Source organism: Eschscholzia californica, unplaced genomic scaffold, assembly GCF_041429995.1.
Source record: "Eschscholzia californica isolate CP2 unplaced genomic scaffold, dmEscCali1.0.p SCAF_3, whole genome shotgun sequence".
Taxonomy (NCBI): Eukaryota; Viridiplantae; Streptophyta; class Magnoliopsida; order Ranunculales; family Papaveraceae; genus Eschscholzia; species Eschscholzia californica.
The window spans coordinates 56,994,957-57,020,485 of record NW_028238420.1 but is presented as its reverse complement, the minus strand read 5'-3'; the positions used below and the strand labels follow the sequence as shown (position 1 = coordinate 57,020,485).

The 25,529-nt window shown below is 35.7% G+C and overlaps 4 protein-coding genes and 1 pseudogene across 7 annotated transcripts; 4 read left to right on the top strand and 1 right to left on the bottom strand.

Moving 5' to 3' along the window:
- Positions 1 to 1,278: 1,278 nt before the first annotated feature.
- Positions 1,279 to 2,759, top strand: MAPKKK15 (mitogen-activated protein kinase kinase kinase 15). The gene has a single exon (XM_086668626.1). It carries the CDS (start codon positions 1,449 to 1,451, stop codon positions 2,757 to 2,759), a length of 1,311 nt encoding a protein of 436 aa, XP_086524752.1. The 5' UTR covers positions 1,279 to 1,448.
- A 1,365-nt stretch (positions 2,760 to 4,124) lies between these two features.
- On the top strand, positions 4,125 to 6,030 carry LOC147552266 (S-type anion channel SLAH4-like). The gene is made up of 2 exons (XM_086668625.1): positions 4,125 to 5,108; positions 5,452 to 6,030. The coding sequence occupies exons 1-2, from the start codon at positions 4,125 to 4,127 to the stop codon at positions 5,755 to 5,757; spliced, it is 1,290 nt and encodes a 429-aa protein (XP_086524751.1). The 3' UTR covers positions 5,758 to 6,030.
- A 622-nt stretch (positions 6,031 to 6,652) lies between these two features.
- Positions 6,653 to 9,257, bottom strand: LOC147552265 (B-cell receptor-associated 31-like protein). Its single transcript, XM_086669698.1, has 2 exons — positions 8,629 to 9,257; positions 6,653 to 7,198 (listed from the first exon to the last, which is right to left on the bottom strand). Exons 1-2 carry the CDS (start codon positions 8,909 to 8,911, stop codon positions 6,831 to 6,833), a joined length of 651 nt encoding a protein of 216 aa, XP_086525824.1. The 5' UTR covers positions 8,912 to 9,257; the 3' UTR covers positions 6,653 to 6,830.
- Positions 9,258 to 14,268: 5,011 nt separating this feature from the next.
- On the top strand, positions 14,269 to 18,805 carry LOC147552264 (Dihydrolipoamide succinyltransferase). Of its 2 annotated transcripts, none has more exons than XM_086669235.1 (15): positions 14,269 to 14,566; positions 14,813 to 14,895; positions 15,044 to 15,106; positions 15,271 to 15,331; positions 15,436 to 15,463; positions 15,631 to 15,701; positions 15,811 to 15,885; positions 16,028 to 16,083; positions 16,181 to 16,225; positions 16,344 to 16,628; positions 16,807 to 16,901; positions 17,185 to 17,275; positions 17,370 to 17,480; positions 17,699 to 17,893; positions 18,296 to 18,805. In XM_086669235.1, exons 2-15 carry the CDS (start codon positions 14,842 to 14,844, stop codon positions 18,485 to 18,487), a joined length of 1,422 nt encoding a protein of 473 aa, XP_086525361.1. In that variant the 5' UTR covers positions 14,269 to 14,566; positions 14,813 to 14,841; the 3' UTR covers positions 18,488 to 18,805. The 2 variants fall into 2 exon arrangements, with proteins under 2 accessions (XP_086525361.1, XP_086525362.1); XM_086669236.1 differs by having other exon boundaries at positions 14,280 to 14,566; positions 15,631 to 15,726.
- A 1,269-nt stretch (positions 18,806 to 20,074) lies between these two features.
- Positions 20,075 to 22,981, top strand: LOC147552263 (pentatricopeptide repeat-containing protein At5g48910 pseudogene; annotated as a pseudogene). 2 transcript variants are annotated; one of them, XR_015238437.1, is made up of 2 exons: positions 20,218 to 20,827; positions 20,952 to 22,981. The product of XR_015238437.1 is annotated as a pentatricopeptide repeat-containing protein At5g48910 pseudogene, transcript variant X2 (transcript). The 2 variants fall into 2 exon arrangements; XR_015238436.1 differs by having other exon boundaries at positions 20,075 to 22,981.
- The last annotated feature ends 2,548 nt before the right edge of the window (positions 22,982 to 25,529 follow it).

The following is a 25,529-nucleotide window of genomic DNA, read 5'->3' as shown; positions in this document are numbered from 1 at the left end:
TTGGACTCGTCAGATAGAGTATAGGTGACATCCTGATGAGTTAGTTGATAGCGTAGCTTGACAAGTATCCAGATCCTTACCATTGGTGGACCCATTCACGGAAAAGAAAAAGAAAACAAAACCAAACGAAAGGCACTAGCTCTTGTTGTTCAAATTGCCATAAGAATCTAATAAAATGTATTTTTTACATAATTAAATGAATCTAGTTGAACTAAACTACACTCATCTAACCAAAATAAAACACACTTTGTTCCTTGGGACTTCTTCTAATGCAAATTTATTAGTAAGAGTGGATTAGCTTTCACATTTAGATAGTAACGAAAGAATTAGGTACATAGATAACTAATGAATTGATCATTCAACCTCCCAAATACTAACCATTGCTAACTTAGTTTAATGCAAAACTTCAAATTAATAGTCAAGTTAGAGAGAGAACTCAAGTTGAAGTGTTAAATCACATTTGTTTGGTAGTTCAACTCCATTTTTCTACCTAAATCTATATTTCTCCCAAGCAAAATCAGGTATCAAGAATGAATCTAAGTAGAATATCCAAATTCAATGAATACTCTTATGTAAATTGTCATGTGGGGACTAATACAATGTTTTGCTTCTCTCATTCTGAAAAGACTAATCTAATTTGCAAGAAAATTACTACTATCTATTTCACAATTATTGTGGTTTCTGTAATTAATGTTTTTAGTGCCCTTTAAACGTTTTACTCAAAAGTAAGAAAGAAAAAAAAACGATAATTTTAACAATTCCTCATTTTTGTAAATTTCGACACTAACAAAACTAAGCATAAAAGTGATGGCACAATTAAACGCACTTGTCTCCGTTGATAGTGTTGGTATAAATTCCAAAATTCTAGAGGTTCAGGTTCGATTCTCAGAAGAGTTGTCTCGATTGACAGTATTAAAATAAATCTAAAAACTGTAGAGGTCTCAAGTTCGATTACCAAAAGAGTTACGGCACTCATTTGTTCAGTTGAAATCTATTTGTAGTTAGAAAATATATGCAAATTCACCAGTTGATTCGGTGGAAAAGGTAGTTAAAATCCCCAAATCCATCTTATTCATCTACTCTGTAAAAGAAAAACCACAAGTAAAAGAGAAAAAAACATGTAACATTGAATGCCCTAATCTTGGCACGTGCTCACGTGTGAGCATGTTGATGGGCTTTTATTTCAAGCCAAGCAACCGCCGCCCAAACGGCCAAAGCTGTCAATCAAACCCCCATCTCTTTTTAACATGCCTATGTTCTACTCTACTTATCACCCCACCAATACTTTCTCTCTCTAAAATCTCTCTCCCTCTCTCACTATATATATATATAGATATACTCATTTCCAGCTCTAATTCCAGCTAAACCCCAACAAACAAAAAACCCAACTTCTTCTTCTTCTTCATTTCCTCACAAAATTCTCTCTCTCTCTCTCTCTCTAATTAATAATGGAATGGGTTAGAGGCCAAACAATTGGCCATGGATCATCAGCTACTGTTTCTATAGCAATGTCTAATCAATCCAATGACATTTTTGCTGTTAAATCTGTTGAGTTTTCCAAATCAGATATCTTGAAAAAAGAAGAAAAAATTCTTTCTTCATTGAATTATCATCCTCAGATAATTAACTACTTGGGTTCTGACATTACTTCTGAGAATAATGGTAAATTAATGTATAATCTATTCATGGAGTATATTTCCGGTGGATCACTTACTGATCAAATTCAAAAACAAGGTGGAAAACTTGATGAATTATCAATTCGATCTTATACTTGTGAAATTTTAATGGGATTAGATTATCTTCATTCTAATAGAATTGTTCATTGTGATATTAAAGGTCGAAATATTTTGATTGGTAAAAATGGTGCTAAAATTGCAGACTTGGGTTGTGCTAAATTGGTTGAAAAAGAAGAACCCAAGGGGGGTTTTAAAAACACCATGATTTCCGGTACACCGGTTTTCATGGCACCGGAAGTTGCTCGTGGGGAAGAACAGGGGTACCCTTCTGATATTTGGGCTCTTGGTTGCACAATAATTGAAATGGGTACTGGTAATAATCCATGGCCAGAAGTTCAAGATCCAATTTCAGCTTTATATCGAATTGGATTTTCAGAGGAAGTACCTGAATTTCCTGATTCATTTTCAGAGGAAGCTAATGATTTTTTAAGTAAATGTTTAATTAGAGATCCAAAACAGAGATGGACTGCTAATCAACTTCTTCAACACCCATTTCTTGTTAATTTCAATTCTTATTCAAAGCAAATTGAAGAACCCATCATTACCAATTCTCCAACCAGTATACTTGATCAAGGTTTTTGGGATTTAATGGAGGTTTCTGAAACTTGTTCTAATTCTGCAATTGAAAGACTTAAAAAGGTCTCTTCTTCAAGAAAAAACCCTAATTGGGTAGATAATCATGATTGGATTACCATTAGAAACAACAATTCTAATGAAAGTTTGAATTTTTCTGATCAAATTATGACTTCATGTGATGAATATCCAAGTACTAGTTATGGGTTAGATGATGAAGATAATAATTCAGGAAGATTTGATTTTGAGAAAGGGGAATTTAGTTACTGTGATTATGAATTTAGGTGTAATTGTTGTAGTAAGATTAGAGAAAGTGAATTAAGTGATGGATTTGTTTTAATGATTTGTAAATGTAAAATTAGAAATTTTAATTTAGAAACAAAGAGAGAATTTAATTATGTTTTCTTCAATTCTAATTTTTCTTTAGATTCATTCATCGGTTGTTGTTAATTTGACAATCTCAGTTGTCGGAGACGGCGGAGTCTCGCCGTGGATTTCACTCTACTTTTCTTTTTGGGGAATTGACTAACTTGGACTTTTGGAAAAGTCGTCTGAGATAAGTCAAAATTAGATTTCTTTATTAGTAACTTGGGTGGAAATGAAGGTAGGTCAAACTATGGAGTTATGGGTACTTCTCCATTTTCCACTTTAATTTGACAAGTTTTTGTTAGTACAACATTTTAAAGAGAAGGAGGTTGGTTTTGGGGGCGAAAAAAAACGTATTCTTCTTTCTCGTCTCCTTTTACCTTCGAGTTCGACCACTACCATCATCTAGGAGTGTGGGTAAGCGAGTGTAACAGGTGCGATCAACAATCGTACCGAGCTCCCTCAGTCTAGGGGCTCCCCTTTGCCCACATTTATTTTGTATCACATTTTAAAGGATACTATCTCTTTGGGCACCTTGGCCATGGCCTAGTGGTATACTTTTAAGCAACTTCCTGGAGTGCCTCTATAGTCTCCCTACTTGATTAACTGAGGTTCTTAGGGAATTTCTTTCTGATCAAAATTATTGGTATTAAGGCCACAATATAAGCATTTTTATAGTATAAAAATCAAGCGGCGTCCATTGCACCTGCCGACGTCAACTCTCTTCTGACATTTGCATTTCAGCCCAATTTACTCCGTTAATTGTTTATATCAACGAAGTTATCAGTTTCCACGAAAAAAATGTTTAGTGGATAGATGACCGGAAAGATAGAAAAACAAGGGCGGTCAAAGCCCAAAGCCACTCAAGCAGTGGTTTGGGCCCATTATAAAGGGTAAATAAGGGCACCCAAAAGACCTTGTGGTATGTGAGAGTAAACCAGTAGCTACCCCAAATCAAAGGTAATATGGTTTTAATTATACCTATTTTAAAGATTTAGGATTTTAGGGACTAGATGTTAGTATGTTACATCACTATTTACTCTTTCTCTCTCATCACTGTTGTTTGTTGTAAATCAATGTAAGAGAGATGGCAAAGGTACTCCATTTATACTTCCTACTACACTTCCAAATTATAACATATGAAGTGCAGTCCGAAGTATAAGCGAAGGTCTATTGAGATTTATTCATCATTTGGTGTTTTGGTTGGACACCCACTCACATCACAGATGTCTCATGTTCGATCCCATGAAATTTATAATCCGATTTATTGAATTGAGGTGTAAATAAGATAGAAATAGGAATAAGATGAGATTTCAGACCCCATCAGGTGGCCTTAAGAATCTTTATATAACCCTTAGACTCGAGATGTCTTTGTGATGATAGTTATAGAACTTATATTTATGTAATATATTTATGATGTATCTATTTCATGTAATGTAACGATCTAATATGACTCTTGAGTCCATATTGAAAAACAAAAACCAATGCAAGTGGCACATAGGGTATGCAGGCTATATATACACATCAAATACATATCAAGTAGTTCATTTGAGTGCAAAAAACAACCCCATGGATCAAAATGATGAAATTCACCTTGAAATCAATACTTTCCCTCCTTATCATATTCATAATGAAAGTTCTACTACTAGTTCATCACATGATAATCACCATCAATCTTCTTCTCTTTCATTTTCATGGATCCTAACAAGGCTTCATGCAGGTTACTTCAGAATCACTCTCTCCTTATGTTGTCAAACCTTATTATGGAAATCACTTACCAACCAACAATCACACCTTCCATATCTAAAACTCCCATCAACTCTTTTTATTTTTCTATGGTCCTTTTCTCTCTTCATTCAACTCACTCTCTCTCTCCTCTACTCACTTAGATGTTTCTTTCACTACAAGATGGTAAAAGCTGAATTCTTACACCATGTTGGTGTTAACTACTTATTTGCACCATGGATATCATGGCTTCTATTACTACAATCTTCACCTTTTATTCCACCCAAAAGTCTTTATTACTTCCTTCTTTGGTGGTTATTTGTTGTTCCACTTGTTGTTCTTGACATAAAAATTTATGGTCAATGGTTCACTAAAGGGAAGAGATTTTTATCGTCCGCGGCTAACCCGACGAGCCAGATATCGGTTATAGCAAACCTCGTAGGGGCTCGAGCCGCGGCGGAAATGGGGTGGAATGAGAGTGGAGTATGTTTGTTCTCATTAGGGATAACACATTATTTGGTGTTATTTGTAACACTTTATCAGAGGTTATGTGGGGATCATAGAATACCTGCCCTGTTAAGACCTGTTTTCTTCTTGTTTATAGCAGCACCAAGCATGGCTAGTTTGGCTTGGGATTCTGTCTCTGGGAACTTTGGTACTCCATCAAAGATGCTTTTCTTTCTATCAGTTTTCCTATTTGTTTCCCTGGTAAGATTCTAACCTAATTCTTCAAAGAATATGGATACTGAAGTAGGTGAAACATATAATATAGTATACGTATTCGATAAATATTAAAGAAAGGCGTGAAAACGTAGGCAAAAGGGACATTTGTTTTTTCTAGTGATCAAGTCTAACTCGACTTCTTATGAATTTATTGACTTATTTAGTGAGTAAATTAGTAATTTAAACCAAGACAAATAGCTTTCATATAATTTTAAAAGTCAATATAAGTACAGTGGATTAAAATGACGTTCACGAATACTGATATATTTGTGCATATTATATTATTTATGGGTGGGAGCTTTACTTAAGTATGAATGAATAATAACAGGTTTGTAGGCCAACAATGTTCAAGAAATCAATGAAGAAGTTTAGTGTTGCTTGGTGGGCATATTCATATCCTTTAACATTCTTGGCAATGGCTTCAATTGAGTATGCAAGAGAGATGAAGGGGAGTGGTATAGCTGAGGCACTAATGTTTGTGTTATTAGGGCTCTCTCTTCTTGTTTTCCTTGCCTTGATAGTTTTTACTTTACTCAATAGTAATAATCTCTTGAATGATTATGATGCCAATACATATTATTGCACTACTCGATCAACATTCAGAGAAACGGATCAACATTCAGAGAAACGGTGACCGACCATAATCTATCTTGATCTTTTTTTCTTTGTTGTACCAAGTATTTTGGGTCTTAGGGCAAATGATGAATGCTTCATAATCTATCTTGATCGTTTTTTTTCTTGTTGTACCAAGTATTTTGGGTCTCAAGGCAAATGATGAATGCTTTTTTGTAAGTGTCAACCTAGTCGGGACGTTCATTGATGCATGTTGATGCTCTTATTTTTCTCTTTTATTGTTTATGTATGTTTTTATTACCGAACTCTTAAATTTACAATTGTTTTCTTTTCATTTATGATTATATTTCTAAAATCTTAATCTAGGATACTCGCTTTCTTTTCATTTATGATTATATTTCTAAAATCTTAATCTAGGATACTCGCTTAGAAAGACCTTCCAGACCTCGCCCTGACTATGTCTCTATGATACTGTCCACACTTGTTGGATGGGTTTAAAACCGGTTTAAAACCTAAGTTGGTCACATAGGATAAGGTGGAGACAAATAGATATTATATTCTTGGTTGCTAGATCGTCTTTCTCCCATGTAGAATTATTCTCACGCGCCCACCCATGTGCGACGTTCTTTGAGCAAACACATGTTTTTTTTTTTCCTTTCCGGATGACATAGAGAACGTGTGGCTTTTAACTCTAGTACCTTGTTAAGTTTGTGATCATCAAACTCAAAACCAAATTACAATATATTATTGGTTGCTAGATAGCCTTTCTTCCATATGGGACTATTGTCACAGTTTAAAGCATGACACAATGGCAGGAACAAACTTTGTACCAAGTAAAACTAGACCAAGTAGGTCTCAGTAGTTCCTAAATCAGGCCTGTTGTGGCTGGTGTAAGCGCGCTATATTAACAACAATGCTGAACAAACCAAATCAGTTCAAAAACACGAAAACTTGCCTTTTTCCAACATCCTTTTCTACTTAAGCTTATTTGAGTTATTTCTCTAGCAACAATAAGTCATTCATCAGCAGTTTTTACTTAATTTCACCAATCCCCGTTTGCAGACTCAAAATACTTGCAAAAAATCTGTAACAGTTCCACGGGGAGTAGTGATTTCATTACAAGTTCTTCGAAACTTACTCAGTATGTGACAAACCTCGATCGATTGCTTGCAGTTGACTCTTTAGGTTCTGATTTTCTTCTTGCAAGCGATCATACTCTATAAGGAACCCCTCAGATTGCTTCTTATGAGCCAGAGCATTAGCTTCTGCAGTCTTCACTTCCTTTTGTTTAGTCTCACATTCGTTCTCTAGCTTCTTAACTTTCATCTTCAAGTTGGAGATCTCCTCTTCCATTGCTTTGACTTCCTCTGAACTTCCACTTTTTGCGTCATCGAAACCTCTGCTTTGCTTCTTCACTGCTTCCATGCTCTTCCTTAGTAAGCGAAGCTCCCTGATATAATGGTGGAGACGATCTATCATCCATGCGAGAGAAAGAGAGAATCCTGCGTATCTCATATTGACGAAGTCAAAAACCATGTTAAAACAGAAAATCTGTCTGATTCCTATAGGAATTTAAGAAATCCAATCAAATCCTAGTCGGGAAACAACTTCCTCGCTTCGTTGCTAAAAGGTTAACCCATCACTATAAACAAGATAAAGTATACCACATGAAGCAAAAGTGAAAAGACAGATAAGAATCATATAATAGTACAGTTCAAATAAAACCATAGATCTTATTCTCTAATTTAGGAGGTCTTTCAAGTAAACATTTTTACAATGTGGTTAGCATTTTTGTCATTCTTTATTTGTTGTTACTCCTTACACATATATTTTAATGAGAATATCGATCAAACTCAAAAGTATATGTTGTTACTCCTTACACAACCCAAAATATCATTATATATTTCACTTCTCGACCAATTAGTTTTTAACCTAGAGGATTTCAGTCACTAAACAACCGAGGATTCTTTTCTAGAGCCGCATGATGTTTTTGAAACAGTTTGAGCACTAGTGACCTAGGTGATGAGAGAGAAATCTCATGGATTGTACGATTTTAATGGCAAAAAACACCATCTACTAACGACAAGTACAACAAAAAGATGCATAAATCTAGGTAAGAAATGAGGGGTAATAGTTAGAAAAGAAGAACGACCTACTGACGTACTGACCACAACAATGTCATGAAGTTTCCGTTTTCAATACTAACATGTACAGAAATGGTTTGCCCTTATTTAGATTAACCAGAGCAATTTCAATTTCTAATCGTCAATTGTTGCAATTCGACATTAGGTCTAACAAGTATGCTATCATCATAAGAGTACACATTGCCTCGGCAAAACTGCGTTATAGTGATTAGATATGCGTATCATGATACCAACAAAATTAGAACACGATCAATGGATAGTTACATTAATAGACCCTCAATGCAAATGAATTACAAGATTACAGATCCCACCCATTGATCTATATCCAAATTGGACCTGTACTTTGAACTTCGGACACATGAAGCTCGTGCAGGTTAGGGTTTGTTATAGCCCCAAAACTTGCTTGAGTTACAGACGTTTAGAGCTAGTGAAGCAAGGATCTAACTATACTATACAAAACACAGATAAAAACATCAAACCTTGCCCTAAAATTTTCTCAAGCCATATATTAGGTAACTTTGGATCTACAAAATGGAGCTGATTATGACGATCATTCACAAAATTTGACAACAAATGACATAATTACTTCTCAAGTTACCACAAATTTCTCCCACACAAGTGCTTAATTTCAAAAAATAAAAACAATTTGTAACTATCAGATCGAACACAATTCTCATTCAAAATTCTCATAAAAAAGGTAAAATATGTATTCAAGTTTCACACATTCCCAAATTGAAACCTAAAAAAAAGGGAAGTTGATATGAATATGATGAATAAGAAAGAATTACCCATTAAAGAAGCTTCAAGAAGATGTTTCGCCATTAAAACTTGATCTGTAGGAGTAACTCCACCTTCGTCAACTGAACGAACCTCGATCTCTCTCATACTGTGTAAACTAGATGCTAGAACCACAAAAACAGTTCCTGCAACTGTCTTAACAACAATAGGTCCTCGTCCTCGTTTTAAACGATCTAAACCCATGATGATCAATTTTCTCAAAGGGGTTTTGAACAAAAGGAAGAAAATCAAAGCCATTTCCGAAAATATGAGGGTATACAATAGATGAATCATCTCTTCTCTCTTTCTGTTTAACCCTCAAAATTTCTTCGAATTGGGAACTCTAGAAATCAGATCTCGATGGTTTCAAGTAAGAAAAGCTTGTTAGGGTTTAAAGAACAGGTGAAAAGGAGAAGTGGGTTGTGGTCGAATCGGGCAAAATTGAAGAAGAAACTTCAACAGAGAAGAGAGAGAGAGAGAGAGAGAGAGAGAGAGAAAAAGTAGAGAGAGAAAGAGAAAGAAAAACTGTGTTCTCTCTCTCCCGCGTCTGCTTCTTTTGGTGCTTTTCTTGAAAGCTGATTGGGCCCACAGAAATGAGAATCTAGCCGTTTATTAACCATTGGTATCTATGATTGATGATGGATTAACGGTCGAGATAGATAAGAAAATCAGAAGGATTATATGCGAAACGTGGGTGACCATACCTTCCTTCATTGAGAAGTAAGATAACAAATAGGCAGGGTCCATAACAAGTTGAGGAGATTTAACGGGTTATATACGTTACCGACAAATTGTTGGGAATCCAACGGCCAGCAAATAAGTCACAGTAAGCACGTGCTTGTATTTCCAAGGATTTTAACTTTCGAAATTTAATTTTCCTTTTCAATTTTGAAAAATAAATGTGAAGAAAAGTCTAATATTATTTTTATATTTTTTGAATTTTGACTGTAATGGTGGTTACAATGTCATTGGTTTACGATGTGATAAGCACGATAACTATCGAATTACTTCTGACATAACATCTGAATAGAATGAGAGGAGCTGGTGGAAGTGGGCTAGTGGCTAATGAGAGGTGTGGTGGTGGTGGCGACAGCGTCATGGTAGTTGAAGGAGAAAAGACAAAAACACAAGACTCTTTTTACATAGAGGTCGACCGCAAATTGTATGTGAAAGATAATTTAGGAATAATTGTAGGTGAAAAAAAGGTTATGAAATAATTTAACTATTAGTATAGTTGTTACTGTTTTTAAGAAGAAATAATTGTTAGAGAAAATAAACAACCGATAATAAATGCGGGTGGAAATACAACCGCTTTTTGTATCGGAGCTCATACGTTATTATATTTTGTTGGTAAACTTTTCTATACTTAATAGTTGATTTAATGCTTTTAATCCTTTTGTACCAAAGATAGAAATTTAGTATTTAACATAGAAACTATTGTTTTTTCTTTTCTTTTGGAAGTCGACTCCGATCAACGTATGTCGTTACATTTGCCATTAGTACATCAAAGATGTGATAAGATCGATAACCGCCCACTCAAACTCTAACAGAACTGGGCCTATAGCCCAACTAAACAATGCCCTAAAGCCCAACTACATTATTTATACCATAATAATTCCAATTCAAAATAAACCAAAGATTCCACCTTCTCTTGGATTCGAACCTGGGATCTCCAGAGATTTCTGGAGTTTATGTCAACACCTTGGAACCACTTAGTGAAGGACTGAAGGTGACCATCCTAAAGTGTCTAGATATTACCATTGCGAAGTCTACAAGAATCTTTTATTTACAAATTGATCAACAAGAAGCGAAGAGAACAGAAGGCTTCGACGTTATCAATAAAACATCTACTTAAAGAAATATTAATAAAACATCGACCATCTTATTTACTTCCAATCATTAATGTGAGTAATAATGAAAGAGGACATTAAATTACCGTTAACTGCGACAAAAGAAATTAATTGTGTTTTGGTTGCAAGATTCTATCAAAAGTGAGATTTGGTAGGATTCAAGAATCCTTGGTTTATTTGGCTACCAAGAGTCCTATGACTACTGAATGATTAGGATTCTTAATTCCAAAATTTGTAGTGGACTAAAATCTCATCCTACCTCCTTAAGATTTGCTACGATTTTGGATTAATAAATCTAGTTCAAACTTAAAATTAACAAAAAAATATTTCCTTCTACAAAATAATTATTTTAAAATTATAATTTTTTTTAAAAATCATTTTTTTCCCGAAAAATGTTTTACTCCGAAAATCATTTTTTCATTCAAAAAATCATTTTTTCATTCAAAAAATCATTTTTTCTTCGAAAAACATTTTTTTTCTCGAAAACTGCTTTTCCCCCGAAAACCGATTCTTCTCCAAATAATTTTTTTTCCAAAAACATATTTTTCCTTGAAATTTTTTTTTCTCCAAACCTTTTTTTTACCGAAAATCATTTTTTTTCTCGAAAACCATTTTAAAAATAAGTGAAATTTCCTGAAATTTTTTTTACTTCATGAAGATCGTTTTTCCCGAATTGTTTTTCAAGGAAAAAAAAATGATTATCGAAAAAAAAACTGGCTTTCGAAAAAAAATGATTTTCGTGAAAAAGCAGGTTTCATGAAATCTCTCTCTCTCTCTTCTTCTCCATCTCTCTCTTCTATCATCTTTCTCCTTCTCCCCTCTGTCCTCTCTTTCTCCCTTCTTTTTCCCTCTCTTTGTTTTTTGTCTGCGAAGGGGAGGGCACCCCTTCTTTGGAATCATTGTCTGTTAAACCCAGCTATATGGCATGTATCAGGCTTTTGTCTGAATCTGAAATTTCAAATTCAGACTAACTTAGTCTTGATTTGGAATTCAAAATTTGGGTGAAAAGTCCAACGAAGGTGATTTCAAATTTAAATAATAATTCCAACAAAAGTGATTCCAAATTTAAGCAAAAATTCGAACGAAGAGGTTCACTTCCCCTTTACTAGGCAGATAAAGAGGAGGTGGAGAAAGTGTGAGAGATAAGAGGGAGGGGAGGAAAAAAAAAGAGCTCGCTCGAGGGTGGTCATCTATCGTAGGAGATGGGGAGGGGAGAAAAGAAGATGCTGATGTAAAATAATGAAACAAACTAATTAAACAAGCGTATGTTTTGAAAGTGAAATGTTGGTTTCCTCGTCAATGTATTGAAAATACAATACATAGCATTTGAGTAAGTTGCATAAATTAAGAGGTCATACATAAAATTTGTCACAAATTAAGGAACAAACAGGAAATAATCGTTACATTTAATCACAACGTAATTAACAGGAACTCAAATTACTTCTTAGCAAATTCATCATCTTGGGAAGAAGATGATGGATCCCTAAGCTCAAACAATCTCTTTTCAATATCCAAAACCAACTTTGTCTCAAACAATACCTTTTTTTTTCTCTTATCCATTTATCTCCTACTAAAGAGTCAATTGAATCCTCCACAATAGATCTATCTATAAACACCTGCACTATTTTTTTTCATTTCAAATACCATACCAATTTCCCACCATGTTCTGATGTATTTTACAAACCAATACACCTCCTAAAACTTCAACCATCAACGCCCTCAATCTACCCAAACTTGTTCACGCCAAATATGCCCAATAGCTGCAAAACCGATCACAAAATGACTTAAAATTTACAATATTTTGATAATTAATAACCGTAGTGCTTAATATATTACTAGGTTTCCGCCGCGTCCTACGGACACGACAAATCCATTTTGGCTAACGTTGGAGATGACATTTAAATTAAAATTCCTAAGAAGAATCATGTGGAGATGAAAAAACAGAGAACAATCAGTAATAAAAACGATGTCGATTTTGAACAGAAAATAAAGAAGATAAGGGAGAAGAAATAAAGAAGGGATGTTAACTAACTCATAAATAAAAGCTGTAAATCTTGATAGAAAATCGCAAGTAGGGAGAAAAATACGTGGATAGTAGATATCTAACCGATTTTGGTCGATTTACACTAATGCCCTTCTATTTTGATTTAATTTACACGAAGAGGGTCTTATACCAACCGTTGGATGTGATTTGTGTCAAACTCCCAATAAAAATGGACTGCGAGACTTATCCGTTATGTATCGACTGAGCTATTTTAATATTCACTCAGAGATAAAGTAAGAAAACCCTATAGTATAACTTTTTCCTTAATCTTGATTTTTATTCGAATGACTTAAGTTTAAAACAAAATTAGTAAAAGTTCTAATAAAAGTTACAAAAATTTGAAGTTTTAGTTAAGAAGTTCAGGAACTTGAATATTTTAGAACGTTTATATTTTACAACATTAAAGTTTTAAAATTTGTTTATCCCGGGTTTTCGTAAAGTTCTGAGAATTTTGAAGTTTCAAAATTTTTCTAACCGTAAACCTCGATCATCAAGAAAATAACCAAGAAAGCTATTTTCGATTTCATCTGTTAGAAGTGATGAAATGATATGATGTGGAAGAGAGTTGGTTTGAAGGGAGGAAGGACGAGGAAATATTATGTATGTTATTTGAGGTATTTAAGAATGACAAGATCGGAACCGATAGAGTGACTCCCCCGTGCACGCCATAGTGTACAACTCCTAATAGGACAAAGTTATTTTAGTCTTTTCACAATATGAAAAGATTAAAATACCATTTGTCTTATTAGCCACCTAAACAAGAGAAATGCTATGTTTACAACTAAAAATCTGGAAAAGGTAACCCAGATCTAGTTGGCATAAGAAGTGGAATCTCTTTCAAACTACCTTTATTATTAATTTTACAGATTTCCCAAACTAGCCTTTCCTCTTCTCTCTTTAAAACTTCACCATCAACCTTCTTTTCTTTCTCTATCTAGACCTTTCTTGCTGTTAACGTTTTTTCTAAATGGAAGTGTAACCAAAATCCATAGGGCAACATCAACTCATCCAGAAACCAATAAAGGTTTAGTGAATTTTGTCATCTCAATACTATTATTCATTTGAAACCCCTACTCTTCATGATGAACATTATCTCAATATTCTACATGACGTTGAAAGGCCTAATTCTTAAAAAAAATTTAATTCTCTAACTCTTTTCATTTCTCACAAATTATGATTTGAGTGAGTGGCAAAAGAAAGATCACACTAATAAACTAAAAGATTTTAGGGATAAATTGATAGAAATCTAAAGGTATTGAGTCATTCCTGAGATATAGAGAAATATGTTTGGGTGATACCGATTGGAAATTTCATAACTTATTATTGTTTTAGATAGAAATAAGAGATTCGAGAGAGAACGTTTCTTGAAGAAGAATGACTCTTTATGAAAAGAGATTACTAAGCGCTATAAAGATTTAGAGAGAGAAAGAAAATTCTCATAGATGATAGTATTTGCAAATAAGAGAAAGAATAGAGGGCAGTTTTGAAAGATTACAAGAATAGATATAAATGCATTTAAATTTTCAAAATACCATACAGGATCCACGTCAATTTGAATGATTTTTCCAGATTTTTAGTTGTAAACATAACATTTCTCCCTAAACAATGGGGGATTGCACTGAGTAGGGTCCATCATTTTCCATGTCTCACAAGAGTGATTGTGTTCCTCTTACCCTGTCTGCCACTTGTATAATTCATGTGTCCCCCTAACACATTGGTATTTCGTACCCACCTTCGTAAAAAGGCCCATGGTTCTCAAACGTGGGCTGTTTGGAATCGGACGAGGGGGGTAACGTGGGGAAACCTTTGACTGCATAATCGTGTCCATCCAATTCGGTGGTGCGGGTACGGAGACTTCTGGAGAATTTAATCGTGTCCATCCAATTCCATGGTGCGGGTACGGATACTTCCTTGTATGAAATAGGAAACACGAACAAAAGCCTAGACTATAAGGCCGCGCCCGTCGCTACTCGTTTTCATCTTCTTCTTCTCCAAACCCTTTCTCGCTCTGGATCTGCTCTTTCACAAATCTTAAATCCGTCTTCTTCAAACCAGGTTCTCTCTCTCTCTCTTCTTGCAGATCTCTTTCTAACTTTCTATTACATGTAGAGAAATCTAAATATCATTTAACCTGTAAGATTTTCATTTGTTCTTGATAATATATTATTGTTGTTTTTGCCTTGTTGATTCTATTATTGAAGCAAAACGTTAGTAAATCTATGAAATATTTATTGAAAGATTGTTTTAGACGTGTTAGATCGAACTTATTAATAATATATATGTTGTTTTTTGATTTATTAGATTTCGTCTGAAGACGGAAGAAATCAAATATGTTGTCAGTTATAAGACGCAAAATCGTTTCTGAAAGCTCTAATGCTTCTTCTGTAAGATTTCTTCTTATTGTGATTTATCTATTATTTACTTGTTTGATTATATTTTATGATTTTTAGGGATTTTCTGAGTGAACAAGTTTGTTTTCATTGAGTTTTTTAGTATTTTATGATTTTAAAAGCTCATTCTGTGTGTGGGCAGTCTCTGTATAAGCTTCGACCTGCCGCATCTGCAACAAGAAGTTATACGACCGCTAGCAAAGAGGTACGAAAGTTGTCCGAGTTTGTCTCTTTTCCTTTTTGGTCATAATATTGAATAATCCCCTTGTTTAGAAGATCTCTATTTATATTCGCGTAATGAAATGCGTGTTGTTTGTTGCTGTTTTTGGTAGAAAATTCTTAGTTTCATGAAAATAAATGCTTTTGCAGACGTTACTTCTCCGACGAGGATCTACTCATGCACGAAACTTCAGTTGCCATATTTTACCCGGTAATAATAATATTTGGTTATAGTAGAATGAGCGCCTGATGTTTATATGAGGTTGATGCATTCGAAAAATGTCTAACCCCCAAATTGTTTTTATTTTGTTACAGGTGGTACAGTTACTTCAAAGTCAGTGAGGTTAGGGTCAGCTGTATTCGAATTTATGGGATCAATTATTCTTTCAAGAATTCGAGTTTCATTGATTTAAATTTACCCCATCTCTTCAAAAAGGAAATCTGAGAGAAACATTAAGCCATATAGTCTGGGATGTGTGTCTAAATTATTTGGTGGGATGTGCCATACAGGGAGGTTGCTGCTTCGCTTCAAAAGGATTTTCCTCTTCGAGTATGGAGCAGGTCATTTTCTTCAGACAATGGTGCGATGTTCACATGCTCCTCTTGGTATCTATTCCTGCTTTAGAGATATATCATATAATACTATATTACTCTGAGCAGAATATCTGAACTTCTTTATAATTTTTCAAGGTGACTTGGTTGATGCTGTTGTGCCTTACATGGGTGAATCTATTACTGACGGTACTTTGGCGACATTCTTGAAGAGTACGTCGTTCTTTTAACATTCTTGGTCTTGCCTCTCTTTTTTCCCCTTAATATGATTGTTTGTTTCTCTTACTCTAGTGAGAATCAAGCTTTATGCTCGTAATCTTGAATTTGTTAACTCATGATACTATAATCTGAGCAGAACCTGGCGACAGTGTCCAAGTTGATGAGCCAATTGCTCAAGTTGAAACCGATAAGGTGCGCTCCTTTTCCATTTTTCTCATACATTCAAGGGTTATTTAATTGTAGATGTTACTTAATATATTTCCTGATCCTGGGGTTATTCTGTAATCAGGTGACCATTGATGTTGCTAGTCCAGAAACTGGAATTATCCAGAAGGTAAAGTATCAGTACTTGTACTTGTTTCTGTTGATTTTTCTTTATTTTTTTCTCTCTCTTCGGAAAAGTATTAGCTTCTTAGAATCCTTATACTGCTAATTTATTTATTTGCAAGCAGTTTGTGGCAAAAGAAGGTGATACTGTCGAACCTGGAGCTAAAATTGCTGTCATTTCTAAGTCGGGTGATGGTGCAATCGTGACACATGTTGCCCCATCGGAGGAGAAGAAACCAGTTAAAGACACACCTAAGCCATCTGTTCCGGAAGAGAAGGATGTTGTATCCAAGTCAAAAGCTGCAGTAGATAACTCCGCAGAAAAAGAGAAGGTCAAGGCACCTTCTCCCGCTCCATCAAGAACTTCTCCATCAGAACCTGTGCTTCCTCCCAAGGAAAGAGAACGACGGGTAAGTCCCACAACTTTGTCATTATTCCAAATTCTTAATTTTTATATTTTATGGTTGTAAGTGGTAATGTGCTCGATTAAAGTAGGTAGGTTTAAATATTTAAAAATCATTTCTAGTATGATAAGGGGATATACAATCTGTTTTAGATTTTTAATGCATTTCATAAACCATGTTGCAGGTACCGATGACAAGGCTCAGAAAGCGAGTTGCTACACGGTTGAAAGATTCTCAGAATACTTTTGCTTTGCTGACCACATTTAACGAAGTTGACATGTGAGTTACAACTTTTTTCTCCCATCCAATGTGGGCCAACACAAAATGAGGACTTTTGTTGTTTGATGTGGCTTTTGACTTTTTAGCAATGCCATGTGCATTTTTTTACGTGTTTGATTTTTGGATTTTGAAGTTCTATTTCTGGGAGATTGTTTGTGCCACTTCTATGAGCAAGTGCTCAATAGTTTTGGTCGTGACATCTTATGACATGAAGTCCACACACATATATATATATATAGACTCCAGAGACACATATTTGTTATCTAATGGCCTTGTAATGCAGGACTAACCTGATGAAGCTTCGCTCTGAGTATAAGGATGCATTTGTTGAAAAACATGGAGTGAAGTTGGGATTCATGTCAGGGTTTGTGAAGGTACTTGCAATGTACAACAATAGATTACAATTATATTTGTATATACATGTATGTATAATAGATCTATATTAACATGATTTTTATCATGCTCTAGGCTGCTGTTAGTGGTCTCCAGAATCAGCCTATCATAAATGCAGTCATTGACGGAGACGACATCATATACAGAGATTATGTCGATATCAGTATTGCTGTTGGTACTTCAAAGGTATATATCCTAGATTCACATTCTTGAAAAGGTTTTCATCATTTGTAGCATCAATAGCTTGGCTGTATATATACTATTTGTACTCTGATTCCTATAATTCACTTCATTATTAAGTTGTCATGCTCAATAGTGGGAGTAGGTAGCAATCACCTCAACCACTCATTCAATCACTGAAACTTACTTCGCTGATTTCTCATCCATTGCTTTTGTTACTGAAGGGCCTTGTAGTTCCTGTTATCCGAGGTGCCGACAAAATGAATTTTGCGGACATAGAGAAGGAGATAAACAACCTTGCTAAGAAGGCAAACAATGGAACTATATCAATTGATGAGATGGCTGGAGGCTCATTTACCATTTCAAATGGCGGTGTATACGGAAGTCTTTTGAGCACCCCTATAATCAACCCTCCGCAGGTATGTCTGTAGATGAACATTTTTTATCAAACCCCCTGCCCCAAAAAGTCAAAGTAGTAGGTGCTTAAGTTGTTGGGGGGCGAGATTGGCTCGAGACTTGCCGCTATGGCCCATGAATGTACCCCAATTATGACCGCTTCGAGCGAGTCACTTGGTCGAGTTTTCACCATCTCTTGTATAATGTATTTGTGTATATATACCCATGTTTCTCATCGAATACACCACATATGAATATTTGATCACCATTCAGTACTCGAGTTACTTGGGTAGGTCAACCAATCACAACTACTTTAGGGCTCTGAAAGGCCCAATTTTCGAGCCTGACTATCAGCATTATAGTTCTGTAATTTGTGGATATTTTATTCTCATGAGAGAGAAACTCATTCATGATTATTTTTACAGTCGGCCATCTTGGGGATGCACTCAATAGTCAGCCGCCCAATGGTTGTAGATGGAGTCGTTGTTCCAAGGCCAATGATGTACATCGCGCTCACCTACGATCATCGACTGATTGACGGGAGAGAAGCAGTTTTCTTCTTACGTCGTATTAAGGATGTGGTGGAGGATCCTCGTAGACTTCTCCTTGATATATAAATACACTCTGACGAACTTCTCAACTTCTTCGCCTACTGGTATATTTATATCACAACAATTAAAGCAGAATAAGTCTCTCCTTTGACTAAAATTTTGGAGTTCCTGTTTGTTAAGCCCTTTATAAGATACTTAAATGCCGGCCCCTTACCATGATTTGCACTGAGATTACAAACTCATGGGTTTTCTTTTCAAACTCAGTAACTATGGAGGAGATTTACTTTTTCTTTTAAGCTTGATTTGGAGTTCATTTTTGTAAGGAAACTCAAATATATGATCTGCTTTAATCAGTTAATGTTATTTACATGGTTACCTGAGGTATTAGTTGTGCCAAATTAGTTGATTTCCTTGGCCTGACACTAAAGTAACCTAGATGGAGTATGTTTCTTCAAGCAAAGAAATGTTCTCTGGGATATTTTTGTGAGTATCTATTATCACTTTTCTGAGTTCTCTTATCTGGGATGAAAAATGAAATAACCTCTTTTTGGAATAGAAAATGACTAGAATCAAAATATTAGACATAATAAAAAGGACTAGTAATTTTTTGAAATAACTAAAAAATGTTATGTTTATCATGTGTAATTGGGATTTGGGTGATAAAAAAAAAGTGTTAGAGAAGTTGCAGTATGTGCAATGGTTCGTATCAGTTGCTGAGTGATTGTTTCATCAATGGGACTTTCAAACATGGCGATTTTCAAAAATCTGGATTGAGAAAAACTTCTCAAATCAGACTGATTTTCCCAGTTTACAATGGAAATAATCTTTTGAACAAACACAATACATGTGGTTATGAAATCCTCTCAAATCAATCTGATTTGATCAATTTTCAGTTGCAGTCATCTTTTGAACAAATACAGTTCATGTGTCTGCAAGCAAGATGATTTGATTTGACAGATGAACTGTTTTGTTTATTTTTTACACCGAGAAATAAAGAAATTTTCTGGGATATAAAGTTTTGGTAGAAAAAAAAAAAAATTAAGACTTTTTGTTTCCCAAACACCCAAATCTCTATACTTTTCAGCTTCTTCCTTTCACACTACCACCACCATCTTCGACGACTTCCACCATTTCCGGCGACACCTTTCTTTCTTTCTTTTTTCTCTTCTCCATCTCCGGCGAAGGGGAGGAGCCCCTTCGCCCGAGCTCTGGTTCCAGATGAGTCTGGTATGCAACCAGACGAGACTAGTTTCTTCAAGCAGATCTTGTCTAATTTGCCAACCAGATGAGTCTGGTTTCTTCAGACCAGATCTCGTTTGGTTTGCAACCAGACGAGCTCCGACGAAGGGGCTCCTCCCTTCGTCGGAGACAGAGAGACAAAAAGAGAAGAGAGAGAAGAGAGGATGAAGAGAGAGAGAGAAGAGAGGGAGAAATGAGAGAAGAAAGAGAGAGATGAGATTCCGGTAAAATTGGCGGGCCGGCTAATAAAGGCGAGATAAAATGGAGGTGTGTTTGGGGAAATGTTTTAAACTTTCCACCTTTTAATATTTTATTCCACGGAAACTATTTTGATTTCCCCATCGGGAATTCACTCAATTTTCCCCTTCTATCAATGTTTTTATTTGTCCAGTTATGCAAATCGAGTTTGCGAGATCTGCAAACTGAATTTGCATTCTGCAATCCGCATTTACACGATAAGCACGCCTAGTTTGCATTCTGCAAACCAGATTTACAAGATTTGTAATATTAAGTTTGCATTCTACAAACAGACTTTAAGAGATTTGTGAACCATGCTTGCGTTGACAACTAGTTTGCAAATTTTGTAAACCAGTTTGCCCAATATAATGTTCAATATGATCATGAAAGATATGAATAGTTGAAGAAGAAAGAAGAGAGAGAGAGAGAGAGAGCACTTATTAAACTTTAACTGACTTCAAATGACAGTGGCTTCTCTTTCTTTCCTTCTCCCTGTCCATAATCTCTCTATATCTTCTTCAAATACCAAAAAACCTCCATGGATTCCAACTACTCAACTTCTATCAAAGTACCCAATTCTTCATCATCTCACTTCTTGCAAATCCATGAAACAATTAACCCAAATTCATGCTCAAACAATCACAACTGGCATTTTCCATGATAATTTCGTTGCTTCTCGAATTCTTTCTTTTGCTGCTCTTTCTCCAAATGGTTCAATCCCTTACGCTCGTTTCCTTTTCTCTCACATCAATAAACCTGATGTCTTCATCACTAATACCCTTATTCGAGCTTATGCTTTTAGTTCAAACCCACTTGATGCAATTCTCTTCTACATTTATGTTTTGGAAGAAACATCGATTCTTCGCCCTGATATTCATTCATTTCCTCTGCTTCTCAAAGCTTGTTTGGAGATTCCATCTCTTTCTTTGGGTAAGGCAATTCACTCCCAAGTTTACAAATTTGGGTGGTCTTCTCAAGTTTCAATTTTGAATTTTTTAGTACAAATGTATAGTTCTTGTGGTTTAATTGACCATGCAAAAATTGTTTTTGATAGAATTCCTGAGTTTGATGATGCTTCTTGGAATATAATGATGGGTGGGTTTTTAAAATGTGGTGATTTTCAGTCTGCTTTTGAGGTGTTTGATCAAATGCCTGAGAGAAATGTTGTTTCTTGGAGTGTTATGATTAATGGGTATGTCCAAAATAACCGTTTCAAGGAGGGGTTGGAACTTTTTCGAGAAATGTTAGAAGAGAAAGTAGAGCCAAATGAGAGTATTTTAGTGAATGTGTTATCTGCTTGTGCTCATTTAGGATCATTGGAGCTTGGCGAATGGGTCGAAGAGTATCTAAGAAATAAAAGCATTAAATTTACTATTCGTTTGACTACTTCGTTTATCGACATGTATTCCAAATGTGGGTATGTGGAGGAAGCACTTGAAATTTTTGAAAATGCAAAAGAAAAGAATGTGCTAGCTTGGAGTGCAATGATTGGAGGTCTTGCCATTAATGGGCGAGGGAAGGAAGCTTTGAAACTCTTCTCTCGGATGGAAGAAAGCGGAGTCATACCAAATGAGATAACTTTCATTGGAGTCTTGAATGCTTGTAGCCACTCGCGGTTGGTCGATGAAGGGTCAAACTATTTTGATTCTATGACAAAGATATATGGATTAAAACCAAATATTCATCACTATTGTTGTATGGTTGATCTCTTTGGTCGAGCGGGGTTGTTAAGTCGAGCTGAGGATGTTATTAGAAGCATGCCAATGATGCCAAATTCCGCTGTGTTAGGAGCTCTCCTTAATGCTTGTCGGGTACATGGAAATACTGAACTAGGAGAACATATAGGGAAAGAACTAATAGAGTTAGAACCTAACCATAGTGGCAGATATGTATTATTATCGAATATTTATGCAGCAAACGGGAAGTGGGAAAACGTAGCCGAGTTGAGGAGAGTAATGAGAGAACGAGGGGTAAGCAAAACACCAGGATGTAGCTTCATAGAGCTGAGAGGAATGGTACATGAGTTTGTTGCAGGAGATAATTCTCACCCCCAAAGTGACAAGATTTATGCTAAGTTGGATGAGATGAGTAGAGAGCTAAAACTTGCAGGTTATAGCCCTAAAAAGGACGAAGTTTTACTCGATATGGACGAAGAAGAGAAGGAGACTGCACTTTGTCATCATAGTGAGAAGTTAGCCATTGCTTTTGGGTTAATTAATACTAAGCCAGGGACTAAAATTCGAATCACCAAGAACTTGAGGGTATGTGTAGATTGTCATGAAGCTACTAAACGAATGTCAGAGATTTATAATCGAGAAATTGTTGTGAGAGATCGATGCCGGTTTCACCATTTTAAGGATGGTAATTGTTCTTGTATGGATTTCTGGTGAGGTTCAAATTTAAGATTTTCAGAGGATCTGGATTGTTTTTTCTGTTAAAAGCTAGACGAGTATCACTATATCAACAGTTATATGCACTAGTTTATCAACATAGATAGGACTTGATTCGCTAAGAAGTGCAATAGAGGCATCGATCAGAAACCACGAGCAATAACTTCTGACCCAGAACAAGGCTTATGGAGGAGAGTCACATATATGTATCTACATTATAACCCCTAGGCATTGAGGCACGGACAGAATCCTCCATAAGCTATCATAAACTTCATCATGGCTCCTTAGAGGTGCGCCTGAAGGTAAACGTCCGATGCACCATACTTCAGGACCCTCCATAAGTTGTTTGAGGATTATGTCAGAGCCCAATAATCCACCTTAGGTTCTTTCCAGCTTACCATATACTCATAACCCTACCTTATGCTAAAGAGGGACTCAAATGTAGAAATTCAAGCTTGTAGGTGAACGTATATGATATATGTTTTCTCACATAAGCACGAAGGGTAATTCATCGGGTTTGTTGGCGTTCCTATCAGAAGACACTTTAATATTTTCACGACTGTCTTCTGCATATAGACTTGCCAACCTTATCTTCTCTTCCAAATTTACTCCGAGTCACTTTTGTAAGATCTACTGCATTTGTATCCGAATACCTAAAATCAACAAGAAGTTCTCATTAGTAATTTTAGTTTTATTTCCTGTGTCTGGACATGATGAATTTACAATGATTCTTTTGGATTGTTCTTGTTTGCATTTTGGAGCGTAATTTGATTATAGTCTCGGAGGCCTTTTGGACCGGATATCAGACCTGCTTTAGTGTTTTGAGGATCAGTTTAGATAATAATCTGATATAATGTTTGAATAATTGTATATCTGCACCTTCTATTCGATTAAGCGATGGAGATTCTCGAAAGTGAAAGAGACTATCTCTCAACTTAACCTATTTCTGGCATCTAAGGCTCTAGGCCATGACGGGTCTCTTAATTTGACTGAGGTAGAGTTCTGGTCGACTTGCAGAGTCCGGCTAGGAGGTAAAAGGGACTATAATACTACCCTTCATTGCAAAAGAAGTTTGAGTGACTATAAATTTGGCCATCCAACGTCAGTTGCAACCGACGACTTCAGTCGGCCCTAACATTAGGGTCGACTGAAGTCTCCCCAACATGACTTCCCAACGGTCATGTTGGGGTCCATCCTAGCCGTTGGAGCAAATCCAACGGCTAGAAATGGGTTCAACCTCTATAAAAAGGGGTTGAGCGCAGTCATTCATCTCATCGCTCTCAATATCTTTCTATCTCTCTCAATTTCTTTCTCTTTAATCTCTTTCAAATGTTTTCTATATTGTTATTTGATCTTCCTATAATGGATCCACTAGATACTAACGAATTGTTCGGCGAAAGTTTTATGGAAATGTTGTCTCCTACTTCTGCTTTCTTGTTGGTTCAATTAGGGGTTGACGATGATGAAGTATTTGATGATTCATGTGGGCAAAAGGGACGACTTCAACAAAGATAACTCAACGGGAACCATATAAGCAAGACGAAGATATTTTACTTGCTAATTGTTATTTGAAAATCACATATGATGCGGTTGTCGGAAATTGTCAGAAATATAAAGTACTCTGGCAAAAAATAGCGGATGAATATAATGCTCATGCAAAGCATCAACGCACACTCCGGAGTTGTAAATCTCGTTTCAGCGAGATAAACTCTAAATGTCAAAGTTTTATATCTTCGTTAAGGCTAGTAAATAAAGTTCCAAAAAACGGCGAAAACAATTATGACCGGGTAACTTTTCAATCTTTTAATTCCTTTATTTCTATCTTTTCACTTCATAATATAAACTTTAAATACATTTTGTTCATTTCAGTTAAAAAGAGCACTTGAAATGTATGAAAAGAATCACCAAGGAAAATGCTTTAGATTCCAACATGTTCATAAAATTTTGATGACACACAACAAGTGGATGTCAGACATGCCAAGAGAGTCAACATCCGGCAAAAGAGAATCTAGCACCAATCTATCGGAGGAAAAACCAATTGGTCGTAAACAAGCCAAAGCAAATGCAAGAGTTTGAGAAAATTCACACATTCTACTACTAACAACAAAGAAGACAATAGTTTTCAAAAGCTCCGAAGGAGGGATATCGGGAAAAGAGAGTAGAAGAATCTCAATGGAGAGCAACAACAATGGAGGAAGCTATACAGATTCAACAAGATGCTCTACGGGTTCAACAAGAGGCTCTACAGATAGAGAATACAAGAACCGCAAATATGGGATGAACGTGATGATGATTGATGTTAGGTCTCTCGATGAAGATTGTGCACGAATGCTTAAGGCAGTGCGAGACGCTTATTTAGCCGGTCACCTACGAGACCCAAGAAATCCCTTCTGACTATCTTTAATTTTTCTATTGTTGTTTAGTCGTATTTAACTAGGTTTAAATTTTTAATCAATTATTAGTTGTAAATTGGAGGTTTCAAATTCAAATTTCGACCTCAAAAGAAGCTGGAGTTGGAACTGAATTTTCGAAGTTGAGTTGAGGCTGAAAATTTTATATGAAAAAGTAATTTTTTCGGCATAAGGCAGGTTGGGGTTAGAGATGCTCTTATACCCATGCAGGCAAGAGGTGACTGAGAAGTCATCATTTTCACCAATGACTACACTAGGTAGAGTCACATCTACCTTTTGTGCCACAAGTCTGATTCTTTCGAAAAGTTAAGGGGTACAAGATTGAGATTAAGAATCTTCAATCAGATAGAGGATGTGAGTAGTCATCGGAGAGCAACAATGAAATAGGTCTATTTTTATATTCTGGATCTATTGAGACAAATATGTACTACGTCGTTTTCCCACTGAGTCTGAGATTCGTATAATGAGACTCGTTTTCCCACTGAGTCTGAGATTCGTATAATGAGACTCGTGTTGAAGTCGTAAACAGTTAAAAGATGGAAAAATAAAAAATAAAACAACGGAGCACTCCCCGATATTATGTTAGGGGTTAAGTGAATCAGCTTCCGCCTATCTACTTTTTTTGTTTTGTTGAGAAATACTTCCTACTTGATATTGGAAATATTCTACATTTCTACCCAAGATAAACAGCCAAGGATATAAGGCGTGAAATTGTCTAAAGTCATACTGTTTGTCACGGATCTGAGTTAACAGTTTTACACCACTATAAGAAAAAATAGAATCCGCTGGCTGCCAATATGACTAACACCCTTATCGTTTTGTAAAATACTA

Bases quoted from the DNA above. Each gene is read 5' to 3' on its own strand.
- MAPKKK15 (XM_086668626.1), top strand. From the start codon at position 1,449: ATGGAATGGGTTAGAGGCCAAACAATTGGCCATGGATCATCAGCTACT.
- LOC147552266 (XM_086668625.1), top strand. From the start codon at position 4,125: ATGACTCTTGAGTCCATATTGAAAAACAAAAACCAATGCAAGTGGCAC. The intron at 5,109-5,451 runs GTAAGATTCTAA...GAATAATAACAG, and splicing joins TTTTCCTATTTGTTTCCCTG to GTTTGTAGGCCAACAATGTT.
- LOC147552265 (XM_086669698.1), bottom strand. From the start codon at position 8,911: ATGATTCATCTATTGTATACCCTCATATTTTCGGAAATGGCTTTGATT. The intron at 7,199-8,628 runs GTAATTCTTTCT...TGAGATACGCAG, and splicing joins TCTTGAAGCTTCTTTAATGG to GATTCTCTCTTTCTCTCGCA.
- LOC147552264 (XM_086669235.1), top strand. From the start codon at position 14,842: ATGTTGTCAGTTATAAGACGCAAAATCGTTTCTGAAAGCTCTAATGCT. The intron at 16,084-16,180 runs GTGCGCTCCTTT...TTCTGTAATCAG, and splicing joins CTCAAGTTGAAACCGATAAG to GTGACCATTGATGTTGCTAG. The intron at 16,226-16,343 runs GTAAAGTATCAG...ATTTGCAAGCAG, and splicing joins AAACTGGAATTATCCAGAAG to TTTGTGGCAAAAGAAGGTGA.